Raw genomic sequence first — 20,808 nt, 5'->3', positions numbered from 1 at the left:
TAGGCACCCCAATCCACCAACAACTGATGGGCCATACTGTGGTCTCAAACTGCGCCCAGCACTCCATGGGGAGACAAGAGAAAAATGGGCCTTATTCTTGGCTGTAAGGAGCTCTGAGACCAACAAGACTTACACATGACTAGAAAACTATGAGCTGAACAGATCTAAGCCAGTGTTTAATAAAATGGTAAGTTGGATGAGTAGGGTGGTAAGAATTGAAATGCAAGGATACAGAAGCCACTATGAGGAGGTGCCTAGTATTTACTGAGCACTTACCATGTGCCAGGCTTCACAGGGTTGGGTCTCTTAATTCTTGCCATAGATCTGGGAGGTGGACTTTTTACCCTCATTTTATTTACAGAAGGGCACCGAGGCTTAGAGACATGATATAACCTGTCTATGGTCATATAGCTAGTGTCGGCATTGGAGTCTGTATAATGAGGGCAGCTTGAACTGACCTTGAAAGAGGGGTAGGGCAGGGAAAGGCAGAGGTCAAAGGGGAGTTTTGTTTCTTGGTTTCTTGCCTCATGGGATTGTGGAATTGTGGCCCATCAGGAAGACATTAGGAGTGATATTTGGGGCAAGAAGAGACCCTCTGGGGGAACAGCACTGGACTTGTCATGTCTAGTAAGCTGCAGGCATCAGTACCCAGTCAGTCTTGGCAGGTGGAGACCATGTACAGTTTCTGCCTGGCAACAGCCCAACAGTGAAACTGAATCATGTCCTGGCTGCACAAGGTGGCAGGCATTTGCCTTCTTATCGGCTAAACACATTCCATGGCCAAATGGTACCTGGGTTGCTTCTGTCAGGGTAGATCCACTTCTGGCTGTGTACACATTTGCATGGTTGCCTGTTATGTGCATTTTGCACTTTTAAGTGTCTGGCCTGGCTGCAGGGGGGCAGGTGTGTTGGGTGTGCTGCTCTCACTGCCACAGAACCTTCAGCAGCGAGAGAGAGGCGGGGGGCCCTGGGACAAGCATGGTGCTGGGGGAAGAGGACCTGGATTCAATCCTGCCCACCTTTCTTGGTTGTATGGCCTAGGGCAGGTCACCTCAGCCCTCTACCCCTCAGCGTCCTTTATCATAAAGTGGGAATGGTAAAAAAAATGCTTACCTTAAGTGTCATTTTGAATATCAACTATTACCAAGACCTAGACCTACTTTGATAGTCACTGTTTAAAATTACTAATCATTATTTTAATGGTATTAACTGCTTCTGAAATATTGATAGTTCTGAGTTCTAGAATAGTGCTCAGAGGGGAGGGGGCTGGGATGAGTCAAGAATGTGTTGTGAGGCTGCCTGATATCTTGTTTATTTGGCTTCGAAGGAGTCCCAGATCCTCAGCTGCTAGAGGGAATTTGTGCTGAGTATGAGTGGGTAGAAATCCTGTGTTTCACCAGTTTGCTCAGAAAGGGATATATGATTGTGATAAAACTTCACCCCTAAGAAGTCTCTGCTGGGCTGAAACTGGACTCAAAGAAAGTTTAACTCAGCTATATCCCCAGCTGCAGTGGTCACCACGTGCAAACGCATGGAGATGTTTCTCATCCATGGCATCCAGTGCTTTGTGGAAAGAACACACTTGGGTTTAAACCATAGTTTGCCACTGTGTGAACTTGGGCAAGTTTCTTCACTTCTCTCTGTCCTTTTCTCACCTCAGGACAGCCGTATTCCTTTAACCCTTTCTTCCTGTTCGCATTTACAAGAGCCCTGAGAGGTTGACATTATTATGATTGTTATTGTGGTGAGCTGACCAAGCCTTGATCACTTAATTGACTTTCCCAAGATCACTTGCCTATGAAACCCAGAGTGAGAATGAGGTGTCGCACCAGGATGTAATGTCCCGTGTTGAAAACCTCAGCCAGGTCCTCCTGGGCCCTCTTGAAGAAGTTCTGGGCCGGTGGTCCAGTTTGGGACTGCAGTCTGGCCTCCCAGTCACTGTGTTTTTCCAAACTAAATTCTTGTTCTCTGGTGATACCAACTGGATATTTGCATAGTGTATCTCTGAGAACAATCTCAGGGCAAAACTCTGATGCTTTATGAGAAGTTGGCTAATTTTATGAGGTACCATTGGTCTGCTGCCATGGAGCAGATAGGGCACACTGACTATTTCTGGGGCTTGTAAAAATCCTCTGCACAGCCTTTGCTAAAAACACTCTAAAATGTACTGCAAGCTATTTCTACAGAGACATTATTTGGGGAAGGTAGGTCTAGCTTTATGGAGAGTCATAAAAGAATTGTCTGGATTGATGTGAGGTTTTGATTTTGATGAACTCTTCCTGAAATAAACTTTATTCTCAACAGCCTGGTTGATCAGCCTGCAACTCTGAAGCCTTGTTCAGGTGAACACAATGCAGATTTGGGTGAGAGGGTGGAGGGCAGTTCTGGTTCACTCAGGGTTCTCTGAGTTTCAAAAAAGTGGAGGGACCCCTTAGAGATGGAAGACCAGTGGATCAAACAAGAGAATTTCATTTTCCGCCAGCAAATGAAGGAGAAATTCACAGTGGCCAGAGGGGAAGCTGACTTTCTGGGGTGATCCCTGGTATGAGCTTTTTGTGATCAATAATAAAAAAAAGTAGCATTCTGCAAGTTGTTACCAGGACAAAACCAATTTTGAAGAGTTTTTTGAATGAGTAGGTTTTACGCCATTGATTTGCCCACTTTTGTCACTAAATTGTAGCCTAGAGGTTAAGGCACTTGTCCAATATCACAGGGAAGATCAGTGATAGAATCAAGAATCAAACCCAGGTCTGTCTGGCTGCAGAGCACTTACGTACAGGCAGTACCACTTTGTGTGGAAATGATGGAGTCCATATCTGGGAAGCTGGATCCCACTCTTCCTGCTGTAGGAAGAAGTATAGAAGTGAATTCACCTTGCTCCCAAAGGACTGGGAGGGAATATCAAGCCTCAGGCTCTGCATGACTAACCAGATCATAAGGCACAGCTATGTCCTCCACACATGGCCTCCTCCAGTTAATCATTGAGCTGTTTCTCTCCAGCCAGGGAGAAGCAGTGTGTCAGCACAAGGTGGGGGTCACCAAGCAGCAGGTCCCTCTGTAGCCATTCTCACAGCAGAGGACGTGAAGACTTAGGAAGGGGATGCCAAGCCCACTGTAGCTGTGATGACTCCTTACCCACTGCGGAATATTGGGGACAGATTGAAAACCTCAGCTTTTCATTTTCTTATTTACTGGCTATGAGTGAGTGCTTAAAATTCTTAAAAGAGACATTTGAAAAAGGTGCAGGGAGATTCTCCAGCATCTACATCTAGTTCTGCTTACTAAGCCCATGGCTGAGAGACTAGCTGTTCAGGAATAGTCTGGCTCCTCCAACCCCATTCAGGTTGGCTGTAGCTGGTGGACTGTTGCGCAGGTCCCAGGACTGCTGTCAGAGGACAGGCCTCAGGCTCAGGAGCTCCAGGGTTCCATCTGCCACAGTCACTTCCAGAGACCTTCAGTCCGCTGCAGCTTTCTTGGGTCCAGACTCCAGTGAGAGTGTAGATGGATGTCCTGGCTGTATTTTTCTGTTTCAGTTAAAGGGTGGTGTGCAAAAAGATTTACTAAGACAGGTGAGATGCTCAGGCTAACAAGGGCTTAGACTGGAGCCATATCACCTACACAGGGTCCATCTTCCACGCACATCCCTTGATGTGCCGTGTTTGATAAGAAGAAAGCAGTTTGAGGCTCATCATGAAGGAGCAGGCTATTGTAGAAGGAGGAAACATTTCTGTGGCATACTCAGAGTAAAATCATGAAAAATGAACACACTGAGCGCTGTAGAGTCAGTGAGCTCTCCCACCAGCCTGGCTCAATGCCTCTAGTGGAGATGGGAAGAATGTTCTGAGGAGAGCATAGCAGGAGGTCATCTTACCAAGTCTGATTGTGTGTTCCAAGCCACTGAATGGGCAGCAAGCAAAAGGAGCCACACAGAGACAGAGCCCAAGACTGTGAGGATGTCCATGTGCTGCCAGACATGTGGTCCTTGAATTCTCTGATAATAATACTGGACTTGGGGGTAGATTTATTATTGTCCAGGCCCCATGTTTTTCATGAATCTTTAAAAAATTATGTTTTGTGCTTGTCCCTTAAGATAACCTCAAAAATTAGACCTATACTCCTCTACCTCTTGCTCTAACTCTCAGATTTTTTCAATAGCACATTTTTGGCCTGTTACAACTTCATGCTCAGTAAAGAGCCCTGCACTAGGAAAGTCCACTGCCTTCCCTGCTGAAGCATGGTGGTGTCCTTGGACAAGTCACTTTGCCACTCTGAACTCAATTTCCTCACCTGTGGAATGCAGGCTGGTTGGATAGAACCATTAGTGTTAATCTCTGAGATGAGAACACCTGGATCTTCAGGAGATTAAAAAAAATCAATGTTTCTTTCATCAAAACCCACACCCACCAATAACACATAAATGCATGCATGTAAAATGGTGAAACCTGAATAAAATCTGTGATCTAGCTAATAGCATTGTACCAGTGTCAACTTCTGATTCTGATGTTGTAGTAGAGTTATTTAAGATGTCAATCACCATAGAGGGGAGTTGGATGAAGAATGCATATGACTTTATGTATTAATTTTGAAACTTCCTATAATTTCAAAACAAAGAGTTAACAAAAATTCCAATGCATAAACCCACCCCAGAGATTGTGATTCACTGGTCTGAGGCTTGAATGTCAATGTTTTAAAAAATCTCCTCAGGTGATTTTAATATGTAGCCAAAGTTGAGGACCAGTGAAATGGATGATCTCTGGGTCCCTAAAATGTTATCAGTCAAATTAATCTCAATGCCTATAAAACTATTTAAATGTTCAACTCGTATGGGTAATATGGTTTTTAAAGTTTACTACCTTATGTGTAAAAACTTTCTTCTATTTGTCTTAAAGTATTGGCATGACCTGAATTCTAGCCTCTTTCATGTTCAAGCATTGTGATTCTCTACCTGTACCTTGGAGCTGCTGCTTCTCAATCCATGTTCTTCCCCATGAGTCTCGTCTCCACCATGGCCACCACTCACTGGCCACAGACTTCTTCCTGGTTGCTCTGCACCATAGGTCCCTACAATAAATGCTACCAGCTCCACACAAGTCTCAGCATTGCAGGTTGATTTGGGCAGGCCACATAACCCTGTAAAGTTCCTTCACTTTATTCTCTGTGCTTATACCCAACTATCTACCTGGAGCCAGGCTTCCTGAACGGCAACTGCAGTTAACCAGCAGGAATTATAGTGTGGGAGGGGAGAAATTCAAACATGGTGCTGAATGGAGCTGTGATCACAGTTCAAAAGAAAAGCCCCCCAGAACTGAACCTCTCACAGGGAGCCTGTTTGAGGAGTAACCGAATTCTTAGCCTAGATCCTTTGTTCCGTTATGAGACCTCCTTTCAGAGAATGCCTTTCTCTTTGCACAGCCATGATTCTTACACTACCCCCTCTAGGGAAAGTGATCTACCCCCAAATTGGTCTTTTCCTAGGATCCACCACATCCTCCCATAAAGGCAACTTGACTACTGACAGCAGGGCTCTCCTCAAAATCTGGCTTAGTCAATGAAGAATTTCATAATGGCGGTAAGAGGTGGTGACTTTGGAGCTTTGGCATTCAGGTGCAATCCAGGTTAAAGGGCAGATGTCTCTTCTTTCTTCCTGATTATCCAGGTGGCAAAGGATGGATCACAGACAAATCCGCACACGCCTGCACTTCCACATTTGCCCAGGACCAACGGCATGTTCTCTGTCCATATTAAGGAAGACAAACTATTTTCTAAGTGGACACATATTCCTGCCCTCAATGAGTTTGATGCTTTATTACTAGGTAGAGCTGAGTCCTCTCAGATTTGTCCATCCTCCAGACCCTATATTTTACCCTGAGGCCTCTTGGAACATATGCAGTGAGGCAAATCTCCCTACCTGTGAAAGCAGAGTCCCCTAGGCCCAAATGGGCCCTCCCTGCCACACTCAAATCTAGCCTCCTCGGACAGAACCTGTTTTCCAGGCAGGACATCCTCCCCCCTTATCTGTAAAAGGAAGGGAGGTAGTGTACGGGTTCATCACTTTCCTGGGCAGCCCTGCCAGGGCTTGTACTGGGGGTTACATGGGGTTTGAGGATTTAGAAATGATGGTAAGTCATGCTTAAGTTACAGTACTCACAATTTTATTAGCTTCAATTCTCACTCTTTTTAGCCTTCATCTCTCTTGACTGAATATGACTTTTAAAGATTTTCTTTAAGCAAAAGGTAGCACCCTACCTGCACCTTCTCCTTGACCTGCCCCCCCCCCCCCCCAACACACACACACACTGCTAGGCTCCTGGTCTCAGCTATGCTTATCTAGACCTACTTCCTGCTGTCCACCTGCAGGCTCAGGAGGCTGCCAGGATGTCGCCACTCCGGGCCATTGCCGGAGGTAATAGTTTCCAAATGCTGACTACCTTCAATTTTGTCTCATCTTATCTATCTCAGGCTTGAAAGGCTGACCCCTAAGTTAAGTTTCTTAAGAATTTGAAAATCACTTCATACCCATTCTAACCTGTATAATTTTGCTTACCAGTTTCACTCCAATAAATTCAATAAGAAAGGAAAGAAATAAAATTTTTAAATTATGTCCCCTCACCTGAAAACTATATAATTTTACTAACCAATGTCACCCAAAATAAATTCAATAAAAGAGAAAAAAAATTATATACCCTTTAAACCTTTGGCTACATTTTGAAGACATCTGATCAATCCCACACATGGTAAGCATTTAATTAATATTTTATTTTATTAATCTCTAATGGTTCTGAATAATAAAATCATTTGAACTTCCATAATAATCTTATAAATGTCTCTGTGGTATGAGAAACTGGCTACAGATATACATGTGACTTTTAAGACAAAAGGTCAGATTCCTCCAAGTGTAATTAATGTTTGGAAACTTTACTGAGGCTTTTGGAAGTTCAGACCGTGGCATCAGACAACCTGATTTATAGGTTGTGTGACCTTGGGCATGTTCTTTTATCTCTCCAAACTTCAGTTTCACCATCAATAAAAATGAGGACAATAGTATCTGTCTTGTGTGGTTGTTAGAGCATTCACTAAGGTAAGGCCCACAGCACAGGCCCATAGAAAGAGCTTAGTTCTTGTAACTTATTTTTATTGTACTGAAAGGTCCTATAAGTGAACAATCAGACATTGAATATGTCAGTGTTTTTCAGGTGTAGATAGAAGACGATTTATATCAGAGTCAACTTAGGTACATTAAAAAATGCTGATGGCTGGGCCCCACCACAGACTTACCGAATCATGCTTTCTTACACTGGGCACAGGCATCCATATTTTATACAGCTTCCAAGGCCTATGTTGAGGAGGGGCATTCTAGATTGCCTCAGTGCTGCTAGCAGTGTTTGACTTGCACTGTAGTTCTGTGTGTGCTGGGGTGATTAACAGACTGGGTGAGCAGCATCCAGCCACTTCATTGTGTGCCATGTGACCTGTTATTCCAAATGTAAGGAAGATCTTAAAGATCAGTTTAAGGTGGACTTACTCATTGTGATGCATAGTAGCCATATTAGCCCTTGTCTCACATTCCTTTACGAACCTTTTCTCACACTAGATTCAGGCAAAAAGTTAGAGGCATGTGAAGAAAGAACAAGAAACAGGGAGGTAGAAATGTTATGTTAGAGCTGCAAGATAATTGACTCAGAAGGCAGAGGACACAAGTAGGGGATAAAAAAAATGAATGATGTCCAAGAAAGGGATATTTTGATGCCAGTCACTAGGCATCTTTCAGTTCTCTGCTTTCTGTCTCTTTGGGGTAGGGTGGAGGGTGTGCAGGGGCTTTGGTCTAGGTGAACAGATATTTGTTGACAACAGGCCAGTTTCAATTTAGTTTGAAGCTATTAAAAATTTAGTTTCGTTGGCATCTTAGAAAGGCAGTAATTGTTCTGTTTCCCTGGCACATTTATCCCAGGAGGCAGGTTGCAACTTGTCCTGTTTGCCTAAGCCTTCACCTTCGGGGAGTCTCAAGGGAGGAGGCAATCAGTGTCATTTTGAAAGCATGTCTACCTCCTGATAGAAAGAGGCCCACTGAGGTGGCAGTTGGTTAGCTTCTTCCCTGGTCCCTAAACTGAAAGCTCTTGTGCTTCCCATCTTTGTATCCTATGGACAGGCTGGCCTTTCTGGGGAGCTTTGGTTAGTTATGATGGGGTCACACCTGTGCACGCATGAGGACGTTGGGGTTTAATGGGGTATGATTCCACAGGTTCCTGAACAGTCTTCTACAAATGGTGGATCAAACTTTACACCATCCCTGAAGAGTGAGTAAGAAGCACGTGTTTGATGTCCTTCAGACTCAAGTTCGGGTACGTATTGGCTGGGTGACCTGGGGCAGGTGACTGAACTTCTCTGAGTCTCAGACCCCTCATTTTGCTACAAATGTTGTTGTAAAGATTAAAAGAGATGATTTGTGACAAAACCCTTAGACAATTATGGCACACAGGAAGCACTCAGAAAATGACAGCTGTGGCCTGTGCCAATGGTACCAGTATTGCTGTAATTGTGCTAAACCCAGGGACATGGAAAATGCCTCCCAGACCCCAGTGCAGGGATTGTGTCCTGTGCCTTAGTGCCTTCAGCAAACAGGTTTTAACAATATGGTCTAGCCTAGGTAGCTTAAATAACTCTCTTCACCTTGACAGATGGTTGGGCTTGTTCAAATGACTAGTCAAAAAATAAATTCTGAAATTCAGTTGTAAACAACATGGCCAATCCCATAAATCAATCTATACATATAAGTGATGCATATTTTAGGACCTGAAGCAGAAATTCAGAAATATAAGATAGCAACAAATTCTAAACTTCGTGATGCATCAACTGCAAGGCACCCTCAGGAGAAAGAAGATCAAGTATTTGCCCAGAACATTTACAAAACAATACTGTGGAAATAAAAAAGAATTATCTGCAAGTTAACATTCCTGTAGGTAACATGCTGTAGGTAAGATGTGCTTAATATTGGTCATATTAATATTTCATTGGCTAATGTTACATACAAGAAATTAATGATTCTTAAATGTCTTTTTCTGATGTTGCTCCAAGATGTACATATACCCTCACTTAAAGGTGAGGCTGACTTTCACTTTTCTGCCATCACAGCTGTGTCTACTCTGTATCCCCCCTGGGAGCCCAGGCACTTTACCAAATCAAAATAATTTTTGGTTCATGAATAAGTGAGATTATAATCTACTGAAGAGTAATTAGTGATTTCCAGAAGTAATTGATATTATTCAAACCAGCTGGAAACTATTATTCAAAAACTTAACAAGTAAGCCAACATTTAGTAATACAAAATTATTTATTAGTAGAAAATTAGAATTTGTTCATTATACAGAAAAGTAAAACAACTGAATGTTCCTAACAAAACTTTTAACTTTAAGCATACAAAGTAGGCACAAACACAGGGTCTGGTTCATCTTAACGCCTAAGTTAGTGTCAGAAAACTGAAAATGGCATGTAAACTGTGCCTGTGATATTTTGTTAACAAGTTACCTATTTCAAGTTGTCATTTGGTGCGGCAGAACAATAGACATATGCACGCCATATTCCAAATTAATGAAACTCTATGAACTATAGCAGATATCACAGTTTGTTTCCCTGGTATAGAAATCACTGGATGCTGTTGGCGAGGTATCAAAGTTCACATAGTCTGTGCTGGGACAGGAAAAATACTCAGATGTTCTTACGGTGGCCAAGTGTTCTGCCTCACAGGACACACAGTAGCAGCCTGAGGTGGGGGCTGGGAAGAAGCAGTCGTCCTGGGCATGGGAGGGCAAGGGAGGGTAGGAGTAGTCTTCTGATGGATAGCCGCAGTTTCTGGTATCCAGAGAAGGAGGAGAATTGTAATTCTCCACAGCATATGAAGGTAGATGTGCTGGCGAGTAATTGTAGTCTAAAGAGCCAGAGAGAGTGGAGGAATCTGAAGGTGATCCTGGGGTCTGGAGAAATGAAAAACCAAGGAAAAAAGAGCATGATAACTTAGACAGGATTAAAAGGACTGAATAGAGTGGATTTAAGAACTTAGAGTAAGAACATTATGGGTAAAGACACAAAACACTCAACCCAATCCAAGTCTGCAGAAGTAATTTTGTTTGCTGATTGCATGATTTCATAACACCACATTCTATATTTACCTGTTTCTTTCCCAACAATAAATTGCCTTGCTTCACTGGCTTCCTTTGTTATAACCATACTTTAGAGGATGCTTTGTCCTTAAACCACAAAATCCCACTGTGCTTCAAGTCACCTGCTCATCAAATCCTACCATGTGCCACAATATAAGCGTTAGGCACAATATAAGCTGCAGGTGGCACCTTGGATGTTTCTCCACACCCTTGGCTGTGGAGAAAAGGTGAACATACTCAGGTAGAACTGGGGCTGAAAGATTGGGGGCCCTGTATGCATATTCTGTGGAGTTCATTTCCTAGCCCCTTAAAATTTAGTCTGATGCCTACACAGACTTTTGACAAATTCAAATAAAAAAGGATTTACATTAAAAAACTTACTTTTTAAGGTTTAAAATATCTATGAGTCATCTAAAATGCATCTTAAATGACTGGTATCCTCCTACTAATGCAAACCTTTCTGTATTTTTTTCAAACATTTGAGGTCCATCAAGAACAGACCATGCAAATTCTTTCAAGTGTTAGGGCTTCATTTTTACTAACTATCTCAGACTCAAATGAGTTCTTGTGCCTAAACCAGACCAAAACAACCAGTTAGTAGAGCAAATTAAGTGGCAAAATAAAACAAAGCCCATTTATCAAAATGATAGTTTGGTATTGTGTAGATAGAGACTTAAGCCCATTTTCAAGAACCCCCAAATCCAAAGGCCAGGTTTAAATCAGTGACAACTAATTAGTAGATGTCTTAACTTTATAGTTTAAAACCATTAAATGTATATTGACAGGAAACCTTTTCATTGCCACACACCAACCTGGCACAGGAACTTGGGCAATGTGTGGCTATTTCCACCTCCACTGACTTGTAAATGGTTCTGTTTGCTTCCTGGATGCTTTCCTTGTTGATACGGTTTGTATGCTTTCTCATGAGATGATGCATTCTCACAAAGCATTATTGCCCCACAGCCAACAACAAACAGAGTTTGTTAAGAACAGAGATAAATTACCAGGCTCTGGTTAAAGCAGAAAGGGGCCACCTGGAAGCTGTCCTGGAAATAGTGGGGAGTACTTTGCATGGAATTGAGCAAAGGGTCGGGGTGTGTCTCCGTCTGAAGGTAGGAATCCAAGATCTGGTCAAGGCAGCTTGGGTTTTCTTCACAAGAAACATGACTGGAAAATTCTCGGGGTTGAAAATAATTAGGTGTGGAAGAATTCGATTCAGTTTCAAAGTAGACTATAAGAGAAAGGAAAAAAGATATTTTTTGTTTAAAAATTTCAGTTATCGATTTGAATAAAGTTCTAGTCTATATTCTGAATATTTACTATGTATAAGGGAAAAGAAGGCTTAAGAAGTTCCAGAAAAGTAAACAGTCAGGCACTTGGGATTTTTTAGTTGCCTTAGCTAATTGAAGTTCCAGTGAAATGAATGTGGTCAATAATGTGAGGATTGGCTGTGAATGCGGCTGGGGCTAAAATAAAACGATGGCGATCCAACCTGTGTCTGACTCTCATAGTCAAATAATGGCCCAAGCCACCACTTTCTTGGACATAAAAAGCATCCACATTCAGCTCCTATCTGAAGTTCAAGTAAACCTCTCAGAAAGGGCTTACAGAGTTGTTTGAGGCTTTAGGAAAACTTCTGGTGTCATGGGAAATAATTCTCTTGAGTTAGGGTTATTACTTTCCTAAACTTTTCACACTCGCTCAGTAACTTAAATTTTGAGGAGTGAAGTGATATAAGTGGCAAGGCAAATTAGAAATAGAAACCAGGAACATAAAGGTCAAATTAGTACTATTCGTTCTAAATTACAAAAGGCAAAAATGTTTTCTTAGTGAACTTGTTAATATGATTAATGGAATTAAAATATGTTGTTAAATACCAAACAAGAATATTTCTGAAACCATGACTCCTTTTCCATTTTGGTAATAATAGGCCCAATCTGTGGTTATTATCCTTAAATATTCAAAGATGATAGATTTAGAGTGTGTCCATCAGAGGAATTTTTTGAAGTCTTAAGGTTCTTTTGAAGTTAAGTGTAAGTGGCAAATTCAGTGGTGAGCTACCTACCATAAGCAGGTTTCCTTATATTTGAACTCTTAGCTGTTGAGTGGCACAGGCAGGAATGTTTATGTAATAGAGTTATTCGTATTGGGCTGAGAAAACTTCCAGTTGTTTGAACTGCTTTCTGGGAAGAGAGAAAAGGAAGGGGAGGGAAGTCCCTGTTGGCTAGACACTGATTGAACAAGAGCAAAGGCACGATTCTAGGACCTCAGGAGTTCTGTATTCCAACTAAGGTACAATAAAAAAGACAAGTTTCTAAAAATAATTCTGCTCTTTTAGTCTAGTTTAGTTACTTAGAGATGAGGAACTGGAATAAATGAGAAGAACAAACTGGGGACAAAGTAGACAGCAAAGAATAGACAGTTCAGAAAGAAGGAAACATTTGCTCTAGTTTCCTTGCAGGGCTTCCACCTGGAGTCGCTATGCTTTTTCACCTTCTGATTGGTTGGACTGCAGTTAAATGGTGGTGCCTATCTTAACCCCTGAATCAAGCATTGAAAGACTTTCAAGATGTGCTTTTGCAAGAGTTTTTGAGTAAACTATAATGCTGGCTGTACTGACCTGAAGAAGGTGGTGTGACTGGATCTGAAAGGTGGACACTGTTCCCTCCGGAGAGCTGCCAAAGCAAGACCATAAAGCAAAGTGAAATGAAAGTTCTATTCAGGGAAAGCTAAGACATTTTGGTGTGAACTATGTTGCCTTCTGCTCTAAGGTAAGCCAGAATCTTTCTTCTAAAAACAATTAAATACCACTGATATTATATTTTATTTAGATTCAATTTTTAGGTTTGCTTAGGGATTTTTTCCCTAATATCAGATTCTCCCACTTAAATTTTAAAGCTATTAATTTTGGTAAAAAATTAATTTAAATGATTTTGATATTACAGAAATGTAACAGCTCAAGAAAACAGTAAATAGCCTTTCTATAAAACTATTCAACTTAAAATGAATGAGAACTTACATTTATTTAATCCCAATTTTCATGACTTAGTCAATTATTTTCTTCAAGACTTTCATATTCTATCTGGCTACTTAGCCTTAGGAATTTGTTTTCCCCAAAGGACACAATTCCTAACTCTTTAAATCCTGATAGCTCAAAATATTCACATGTTCTTACTAGCTATGAAATACTAAAAAATATATATTTTTTTTTCTTAAAGCTCCTCAAGTTGGAGCTTATCTATATTCTACTTAATAGTCACGCAATATTTCAACTCCTTGTATGTTTTTAACTAATTTTTGTACAAGGTGCTTTTTTCACTACTATAATACTTGAAGTTTATAAGAGTGTTCCTTTTAACTATTTAAAGTAAAGCAGCCTGTATTTTTTAGTTGAATTCATAGTTATACTAACTGAGTAATTTAGGATTTATTATTATTATTTTTTAAGTTTCAGGTGGTGGCTTTAAAGTTTAAAGGGACCAGCATTGCTCTGTGACTCTGTGCTGGAAGCTGAGCTCACCACACCTCTCTCTTGGGTTACAGGGTATACTTACTACCATACCCAGAGCAACTAGGAGATTGTCCAGTCAGCCACTGCTGAAAATGGAGGTGGTGTTAATTTTGAAAACGATCCATGCTGTAATGTCATGAACCAGGAAGCTGGAATCCTTCACCAGCTCTTCATGCAAATATTTGGCTGCAGCTTGAGCTGAAGGACTTGGAAGGAGTGAGTTTTAAAAACTCATTGTAGAGTTTTCATTAACCCCACTTCTCCCTGAGAATGGTCTGTTTGTCTGCCTCCTGTCTTATCTCCCTAAGGTATATTTACAATATCCCATTTGATATTATCTTTCTAGTTAGGGTTCATGTTCTACTGTGGTCCAAGAATACAAAGAAAGGTACCTCTCTCTTAGATTTCAAGCAGCACAAAAATCCACATACTACAATTTAAAAAAATGCATCAAGGCTGTTAAAAAATTAATGGTTAAAAAAGGATAAATTATATCTTTTGATAAGTACTAACTCAAGTTTCCCTTTATACCAAAGGTAAGAGGGGTGGGTGTGTGTGTATGGCTCTTTGCAAATTCATCTGGCCTGGCCGAAGTAAGTTTGGTGAATCAAATTTACAAATCCTGCATGCACTCATTTCTCCTGGCCCTGATATTTGTCTCAGTCAATAACTTACATTCACAATTGCCTTCTTAAAATTTTGAATCGTGGATACTACTCTGATTTTATAACAAATTAAGATAAATTTCTTCCCGCTTTGTGGATTTTATAAAATTAACTCTCTCCTTGGCTGAAAACTTCCTAGAGGTATCCTTTAACCACTGAACAACTTAGAGATCATCTCTGTTGGACCAGAGGAGTCTACACCAAGAAGCAGGCAGACATTATGCCCTGGTATCTGCCATCCTTGCCAAATGACCATACCTTCACAGCTTTCCTGGAATCCCAGATCCTTCTGCTGGGTCCCACAGAAGAACTGTACAGCTAGCTCTCATAATTAAATCATCTGTGTGCTACTCCTCCTGCCTTCGAGGACACAGGCAGATATACTATACAAGGAACCTGTCTGCAAGGCACTGGTTCAGAAGTATTGCCTAATAATTTCTCAAGGGGGAGATTCAGACACACTTAGATAAGCCAAACCTCTCCAGGGAACAGATACTGATCAGATACACAAGTGAAATATTTAACCCTTTCTGCAGTTAGCTAGCAGGGGAATAGTAGCCAAATCAACCTGTAAGAGGCCAACAGCAATAAAATCACTATGCCCAGTGGGACTTCTCCAGGGGCAGCTGAAGCAGAATTGTACCTTGTACTAAATCTCCGTAATGAAAGATTACATTTTGTTATGAACATCTTGATGATTTTTCTTTGCTCCAGAAGCATTTCCCAGTTCCCTTGTTCCTGGTTTTATTAATTTTGTAATTATCTGTGAATTGAAGGGGTTAACAGACTCTTGCTCAGCACAGCTGGATTGGCAGAAAGATGCATTTAGGGAGCTGATAGGTGGGAAGTTTTTTTTTAATTAAGAATAATAAGACCTTGATTCTACTTTAAGCTTGACCATCAGTAACTGCAAGACTTTGAACTTCAGCTGTAATAGAGGCATACAGATCCCTGATCTACTTACCTCCCCTGCTTATTATAAGAACTAAATGAAAAAAATGAGTGTGCAAAAAATGCTTTTAAAGAACCACTGTAGAACACTTTACAAGTAGAAGTAAGTTTTATTGTGTTAGCTGAAGTTCTGCAATAAAGGTACTAAATTTGCCACCAAATTTAAAATTTGCACAGTATAGGCCATATCATAGCAAGTTCACACCTGAACCTCTAAACTCTGAGCAAAGGGTGCAGATGAACATTACTGAAAAGCTGGCTTTCAAGCCTTGGTTGCAATTTTATTGTAGCTGCTTTTCACAAATAATAATGATAGCTAGCATTAATTGAGCACTTACTATGTGGAAAGCATTCTTCTAATTGCTTTATATGCAATAACTCATATAGCCCTCTCACAGTCTTACCTCCAGTTTAAAGATGAGAAAACTGAGGCAAGAGAGGCAAAATAACTTGCTCAGAGGATACACACCCCATTGAGGTGCTGAGGTCTGAATCTAGTCCACTGGTTCTAGGAGCTGTGCTCACCACCCCTAAATCATTTGTTTCTTCTCACAAAGACATTTCATGAATGTCTTGCAATGCACACAAACAGCACCAGGCACAAAACCCATTGCTGGGACATGCGCCAATAAGCTTGAGAGAGTACCAATGCTGATATTGGCAATATGGGCCCTAGCTGTCAGATCCTTGTCTGTGCACACCTAAACCAACCCACAAGCAATTGTACAATCAAGGGCTTTCAGTAATGAATTTCCCTCTCCTGGAAGATAACCCGACCTACTTTATTTGGTTCTGCTGGTGCCCTGAGAGCTCTTGGCAGTACTGTCTGTTTAGAATATACATAAATGGCAGGGTACTCTTATGACTATCCAGACCTATCTCATGATGGTCTGTAACAGCAAAAGGCTTCATTACATCTTAAGGAGGTGGTTTTATATTCCAAGCTGTCTCCTCTGCAGAGACATGGCCCCTTCCCATTGGGAACTTTCAGTTTGGTGATTTCCAGATAAACGACCTCAGAGGCTGAGTTCTAGAAGAATGAGGAGAGAAGGGGTCTGTTCCACAGAGATTCTATCCTTGAAGGGGCTTCCTAAAATGAAGTTTCTGGGAGAGATTTTCTTTGGATATGTGAGAGCACACACACTACCTTCCTAACAGAATAACAATCTACTTACCTACTGGCTGCCCCTCTTCCTACACAGGATCAACAAGCTCTTCTTACTCAACTAGGATCAGGGATGGATGGGCTCCCCCAAATCCCATGAGCCCCAAACATGCCTCAGCTGTTCTTTGTGGCTTCCTGTGGTGAACTGGGATGAAGCTGGGCACCAAATTTATAAGAACAGCTGAGAAAGGCCAGGTCTGGGTGGCAACTGAGGCCCAGGATGTCTAACAGCTGCCTGATGCCTAACAGGAGTTGGGAGTAAGTGAAGGGTTTATGCTTACTGTTCCCCCTGAGGCTGCCTGGTGAGCCCTTCTCTGCTGCAGCAGCTCCTTCACTGTGATCTTCACCCGGACACCTTGATACACCTTTGGCTTTTCTGGGGAAAGACAGCTGGGTCAGTGGTCAAGCGTGAGGTTTGAGCATCAGTCTGGGGTGAGGGTGTCCTCTTTATAGACCATGGAACCTGAGGCCAGCTTTCTAGGTTCGGAAAACACAAAGAGGATGCCTAAAGGCAAGTGGGAAAGAAACACAAAGTTCTCAAATTTGGAGGGGTGAGGAGAAGCTGGGCAGATTGCAGGGCCTCAGTGGGGACCAGAACATACGGAAATCTGTGGGGCCACCCACCTCAGGTTGGGTCCTATCCCTAGACCAGTAGCATACAGGTTTTTCTGCTCAGGAATGTGGAGGTCAGTCCAGGGGAGTTCACCATCTTGGCTAAGTTGGAGGTACCTGGGCCCCGCCTGCTGGCGCGGCGGAGGGTATTATGGGCCAGGGGAGGGGCCGGGCACAGGTGCAGGGGCTCTCTCTGATCTGTAGTTGCTGACCTGATCCACTCCCTCGTGATGCTCCCACTGGTACACAATCACTGATTCCCTTCCTTCTCCACCAAGCCAGATGTGGCTTCTGGGGAGACTTCGGCCTCTACATGTCCTTGGTCTGGGGCAGACTGTGAGGTTGGGCGAGACTTGTCCTTGGGCAGGTGAGGGACCTGCCAGACTGACGCCAGTAAAGGGCCCAGACCCTGGGAACCCTGTCCCTCTCTTCTAGCGATTTTTGTCTTCTGCCTTCCCTCCATAGCCCCCTTCCTCTGCCTTTCCTGTTCTCCATCTTTCCCTCCTCCCTCTTTAGGCCCCGCTCCTGCTCTCCCCTTCCTCCAGTCTCTCCCCACCCCCTCCTGTTCTGGTGCTGGCATTTCTCCGCCACGCTGGGAGGCTCCGAGTCGAGTCCGCGCAGAGCGAGTTCTAGGAAAGCCGTGCGGGGAGGGGATCCCGAGGATTGCGCATTCGGCCGGGAGGCTGCTCTGTGGAAAGGGCTGCCCTCGGGGGCCGGCGGGGCCAGCGGGGCCAGCGGGGCCAGGCAGGACAGCTCCGGCCGGCTGGGCCAGCCGTGCGGGCGCCGGACGGTCGGCGGGGAGCGAGCCTCAGCACGCCGGGAGCTGGGCAGCCCTGGGGCCTCGCTGAGCCGCAGTGAGTAGCGCCGGCCGGCTGTTAGGTTCTGCCGGGCCGGGAGAATTTTCCGAGTCGGGAGTGGCCGCTGGAGCCTAGGGCGACTCAGACTCTGATAAGGATTTGGGAGTGAGCGCCACCGAGGTGCCGTCGCGGGGAGGGGTCGGGCTCAGCGCCTCTGCGCTGCCGCGACTGACCTCGGAGCCTGGCGACAGCGCCTCGCCTGGTCTTAGCGGAGACACACTGCGGGAAGCCCCCTGGCCTAGCCTTAGGAGCTAGGGGGTCTCCTCAGGAAAGGAGGTTGCTCTATTTGTCGCCCAAACCCAGGGAATCCCATGCCTGTCCCACAGAAAATGGGGGTCGCGTCTTCTCTGCGGTCTGGTCTCTTCCCGCGATTTTCTCGCCGGGTCCGCGGCTCCGCGGGCTGCGGGCTCGGCTAGGGGTCCGAACGGGACCGCCACAGTTCAGCGGCGTGCAACCCGAGAGCCCCGCTTGCGTCCTTGGCTCGCCGCGAGCCTCTAGCTCCCCCCTGCCGCTGCTTTTAGGCGCGCAGAATCCGCGCCGCGAAATTCCCGGGTCACAACTGTGGCAAAGTGGGAGGGTGGGTGGGGGGCCGGGGTAGGCGACGACCTTAGCGTTCAACTCAGCACCTGGGCCTCTGCTCTCAGGAGCAGGCGCCGAGTGGGAGCGGCCACAGTGTGGCCTGTGCCTACTCCGGATCCCCGGCACACCCTTGTATGCTCTGACTTTGTGCCTCTCTGTTCTATGCAGGAAAAGCTGTGGAAATACACCCATATCAAAATGCCCCTGGCCCGTGTGACCCTGCCCCAGGAGAAGCAGCCGAGTTACCCGACATGGTGGTCAGCAGAAGCTGGGTTCGTGGCTGGATGCTGCAGCTGCAAGGACTCAGCACTTCGGAGGGCTCCTGTACAAGGAGAGAAGCAGAGATGCAACATTTTTAAAGTTTCACAAAGCATCCAGCTGCATCCAGGTTCCTGGAGCAGGAGACAAACAGAATTAATGTTTTATACCTTCGGGTATAGGTTTGAGTTTTTTCCCCCTCATGCCAAGTATTTAAAACCTCTAGAAACCCATGATTTGACAATCAATGATTGCGCGGTACTTTCAATTTGAATATTCAAAGGCTTAACAAAATGGACTATCTTCTGCAGAAATCCTGCACACAGACACCCCATAGAGGGTCCAGAGAAACAGGGAGTGAGACCCCTTTAGGTCCTGACCCTTGCTTTTATTTTATTTTGAGCATTTTGCCCACCTTCCCACAAACAGAGCAGGAGTGCTCAAAGATGCTCTGTATTTCTGCCTCAAAGGCAGCTTCAGGAGCCCTGAATGACTTAGGCTGCCCTTCATGACCACCTGAGCCAGCCTGGCTGGCCAGACTGATCCCCACATCCCCTATTTGTATTTTAGAGGGGTAAATCTTACTTTTTAAGCAGTAAACATGGCAGCCAGTAGGTGTGACATGGCAAGTAGTCACTCTGGGCTCAGGTTGCAAGCCAGAGGCCTAGCAGAGGCCTTAGCTCTGCACCTCATCTCCTTCTGGCCCTGCCTGGCTACCAGCAGGCTTCCCTCCCTTTTCACCTGCTCTCTGTCTGGGCCCCAGACACGGGGGTTTCAGGAGAATGCCTGCTTGTTAAGATCCTTTGCTCTTCTGCAAGGTGCTGGGGACTGTCCATGGGGTCTTGCAGTTTGGAGATTTTCAGAGACTAGTGGTTTCTTCACTGTGAAGTTTCCTCTTTTCTCCCTTTTCTCCCTCTAGAGCATCCCTGCTAGTTTGCTGCAGGAGCTTTTGTTGAGAAATAATAATACAATTGGCTCCTGCTCATTTGAGCTGAAAGGACATGGATACACTCAAGCCTTCAGGCTTTGGCAAGAGGTGGTGGGGGAGGTGTTCTAGGCCTGAGCCCCTCACCAATGACCTGGGGCTGTGTACGGTCACAGCCCCGAAAATGGAATTCCAAAAGTGGAATTGAGCCCCACAGAGCATGAGAAAAAACCTGAGTGACTTCAAATGTGTCTGATGCAGGGTGGAGCCTGAGACAATGAGGGAACAGGGCTGTCTGGAAATGACAAGATACCAGCGTCTGTGATGGATAGGAATTGCTTGGCAGCTGAAGCCTTGTCTCTGGTGGAGGTGACCAGGGCTGGGAACCACCAAGGTGGCACCTGACTGTGGAGGGCAGGCCAGGGTGTGCTTGTCTCCAGCCTAGTTGGAATCTGTAACAGCTTCTGGAGCCTCTTTCTCCAAAGGCCCCTGAGCCTGTGCCCTGAGTTTCCCTGCTGGAAGTTAGACTGCAGACCAGACTCAGGAAGAGGGGAAGAACACCAGGTCAGAGGGTTCCAATTTCCTTTCTCCCTGCTGTACCCTGCCTGGGCACTGACTGCTCCTTCTGCAGGAACAGTGAACAAAGCAGCATGGATTTGGATGGTGTCTTGTCCTACTAGCTTTTTCCACTGTTTCTTTTTTCTTTTGTCATTTTTCTTTTTGTTTCACAATTATTTTTTTGTTTTGCTTTTAAAAATCGTCCTCTTTTTTTATTTGGCCTCTTTGATTATTTTTTCTGAGTTTCTTTTGGTCTGCTTTTCACTGCTTTCCTCCATTTCTTGTCTGCTTTGAGGTTTTTTTCCCTTCCTTCCTGGCTCCCTGTGTGTGTGTCTGTTTGCCCCTGTTCTGAGGTGCTGTCTCACATTTTCAGGCTTAGTCTCCTTCCTAGCCTTTCCTTTCACATGGAGATGGACAGGGATGGCAGGAAGCCATAGTGTTCCCTTGGCAACATCACTGAAGTTGATGCTGATGTTGGCTGCCCTGTGGAGATGGCAGGTAGCGCTGGGTGAGAGGTGAACTCCTTGGAAATCACGGGGTCTGTAGGGACAGTGAAGACCTCCCTGTCCTGCC

The 20,808-nt window shown here is 44.2% G+C and overlaps 1 protein-coding gene across 1 annotated transcript; it reads right to left on the bottom strand.

The window, feature by feature from the left end:
- Positions 1-9,357: 9,357 nt before the first annotated feature.
- COLCA2 (colorectal cancer associated 2) lies at positions 9,358-18,802 on the bottom strand. The gene is made up of 5 exons (XM_045839574.1): positions 18,741-18,802; positions 16,728-16,822; positions 12,775-12,829; positions 11,159-11,385; positions 9,358-9,968 (listed from the first exon to the last, which is right to left on the bottom strand). The coding sequence occupies exons 1-5, from the start codon at positions 18,745-18,747 to the stop codon at positions 9,594-9,596; spliced, it is 759 nt and encodes a 252-aa protein (XP_045695530.1). The 5' UTR covers positions 18,748-18,802; the 3' UTR covers positions 9,358-9,593.
- Positions 18,803-20,808: the final 2,006 nt, after the last annotated feature.

The sequence above is a fragment of the Phyllostomus hastatus genome, unplaced genomic scaffold, assembly GCF_019186645.2.
Source record: "Phyllostomus hastatus isolate PE091 unplaced genomic scaffold, TTU_PhHast_1.1 phas_contig_113, whole genome shotgun sequence".
In the NCBI taxonomy this organism is placed as follows: domain Eukaryota; kingdom Metazoa; phylum Chordata; class Mammalia; order Chiroptera; family Phyllostomidae; genus Phyllostomus; species Phyllostomus hastatus.
Note: the sequence above shows the minus strand (reverse complement) of the source record. Positions and strands in the feature narration are given on the sequence as shown.